This window comes from Condylura cristata, unplaced genomic scaffold (assembly GCF_000260355.1).
Source record: "Condylura cristata isolate star-nosed mole 26May11 unplaced genomic scaffold, ConCri1.0 scaffold00032, whole genome shotgun sequence".
Classification (NCBI taxonomy): Eukaryota; Metazoa; Chordata; class Mammalia; order Eulipotyphla; family Talpidae; genus Condylura; species Condylura cristata.
This window is the reverse complement of record NW_004567133.1, coordinates 20,269,391-20,271,193: the sequence shown is the minus strand read 5'-3', so window position 1 is coordinate 20,271,193 and position 1,803 is coordinate 20,269,391. Positions and strand designations below refer to the sequence as shown.

Genomic DNA, 1,803 nt, shown 5'->3' with positions numbered 1-1,803 from the left:
GGGAGGCCGCAGCTCTGGGCTGCCACAGGGGCTCCCGCAGGCCCATGCCGTTCCTGTCTGGGAGCCTGGGCTGTGGGACCTGGGCGCCCCACTGAACCACCTGCCCGCGCTGGACCCTGGGTCCTGCGACCCAGCCAGCGACTCCTCTGAGAGAACACAGGAGGTGCATGGGGCGGAGGAACTCGACGGTCATTGCATCCTGTCCTCGCAGCTATGCCATCGAGCGCAAGATCGAACCTTTCTACAAAGGCGGGAAAGTGCAGGTACCAGCCCTGGAGGGGCATGGCAGGAAGGGTGGGCAGCGGAGCCTATGGGCCGTTACCTTGGCTGAGGCCTCCCTTTTGCCAGCTGGACCAGGCCGGACAGCACCTCTTCTGTGTCTGTGGCACCAGAGTCAACATCCTGGGTGTGGAGTCAGGGGCCCTGCTGCAGAGCCTGGAGCAGGTGAGGCAGGGGGCCGGGGCGGGCGCCAGGGCATGGGCAGGCGGGCGCAAGGGCTCACGGCACCCTGCCTGTCTTGCCTCCAGGAGGACCAGGAGGACATCACCGCTTTTGAACTGAGCCCCGATGACCAGGTACGTGGACAGGGACCACTCAGTGGAACAGCTGGTCCTGCCTCTGCCCTGCCTAGCGACACCCTCCCCCCAGGTGCTGGTGACTGCCAGCCGCGCGCTGCTGCTGGCGCAGTGGGCCTGGCGTGAGGGTGCCGTCACCCGCCTGTGGAAAGCCATACACACAGCCCCAGTGGCCACCATGGCTTTCGACCCCACCTCCACACTGATCGCCACAGGTAGGGCCCGGGGGGCGTGGGGGGGTGGCGGGGAGCACTCTGGTGAGCCTCGAGCTCACGAGGGTGCTCCGCCAGGCGGCTGTGACGGGGCCGTGCGCGTCTGGGACGTTGTGCAGCACCACGGGACACACTACTTCCGGGGCTCCCCCGGAGTTGTGCAGTGAGTGGCGGCAGGTGGGGCAGTGGGCGGGGCCTGGGGGGGCTCAGCTCAACCCCCACCTCCTCCGCTGCGCCCATAGCCTGGTGGCCTTCCACCCGGACACCGCACGCCTGCTGCTCTTCTCCGCCGCTTCGGATGCTGCCATCCGCGTGTGGTCACTGCAGGAGCGCTCCTGCCTGGCCGTGCTGACTGCCCACTACAGTGCTGTCACCTCGCTCACCTTTACTGCGGATGGCCACACCATGCTCAGGTCAGCGGCCAGCTGCCATGCCTTGGGCAGCAAGGGGCGGGCTGTGGCCAGTGACCACCACTGAGGTGTCGTCTGTTTTCCCCCAGCTCAGGCCGGGACAAGATCTGCATCCTCTGGGACCTGCAGAACCGGGAGGCCGTGAAGACAGTGCCTGTGTTTGAGGTGAGTGTCTGGCGGGCGGGCGGGAGGGGCGCAGCCCACTTCCTCTGACCTGCTGCCCTCAGGGTGTGGAGGCTGCGGTGCTGTTGCCCGAGGAGCCGGCTCCAGAGCTCGGTGTCCAGTCCACCGGCCTGCACTTCTTGACAGCGGGCGACCAAGGTGTGAGGCCAGGCCGGGGCGGGCAGCGGGGGCCGGGGGGCGTGGACCCGAGGGTGCCAGCAGCCCTGTCCCTGCACAGGGGCGCTGCGCGTGTGGGAGGCGGCCTCCGGGCGCTGTGTGTACGTGCAGCCGCCGCCGCCGGGCCCTGGCCGGGAGCTCACCCACTGTGCCTTGGCCCGCGCGGCCGGCACCCTCCTCTGCGCCACCGCGGACCACAACCTGCTGCTCTACGAGGCGCGCACCCTGCGGCTGCAGAAGCAGGTGAGCTCGCACCCCCCCACCCCC

The 1,803-nt window shown here is 69.1% G+C and overlaps 1 protein-coding gene across 1 annotated transcript in view; it reads left to right on the top strand.

The window, feature by feature from the left end:
• The window catches only part of LOC101626273 (transducin beta-like protein 3), an 8,821-nt gene that overhangs the window by 454 nt on the left and 6,564 nt on the right, over positions 1–1,803 (top strand). The window contains exons 2-10 of the mRNA XM_012731698.1: positions 212–263; positions 349–444; positions 528–575; positions 649–790; positions 866–950; positions 1,030–1,200; positions 1,287–1,362; positions 1,425–1,518; positions 1,598–1,779. Coding sequence (XP_012587152.1) covers positions 212–263; positions 349–444; positions 528–575; positions 649–790; positions 866–950; positions 1,030–1,200; positions 1,287–1,362; positions 1,425–1,518; positions 1,598–1,779 — 946 coding nt within the window. The remainder of the gene's footprint in view (positions 1–211; positions 264–348; positions 445–527; positions 576–648; positions 791–865; positions 951–1,029; positions 1,201–1,286; positions 1,363–1,424; positions 1,519–1,597; positions 1,780–1,803) is intronic.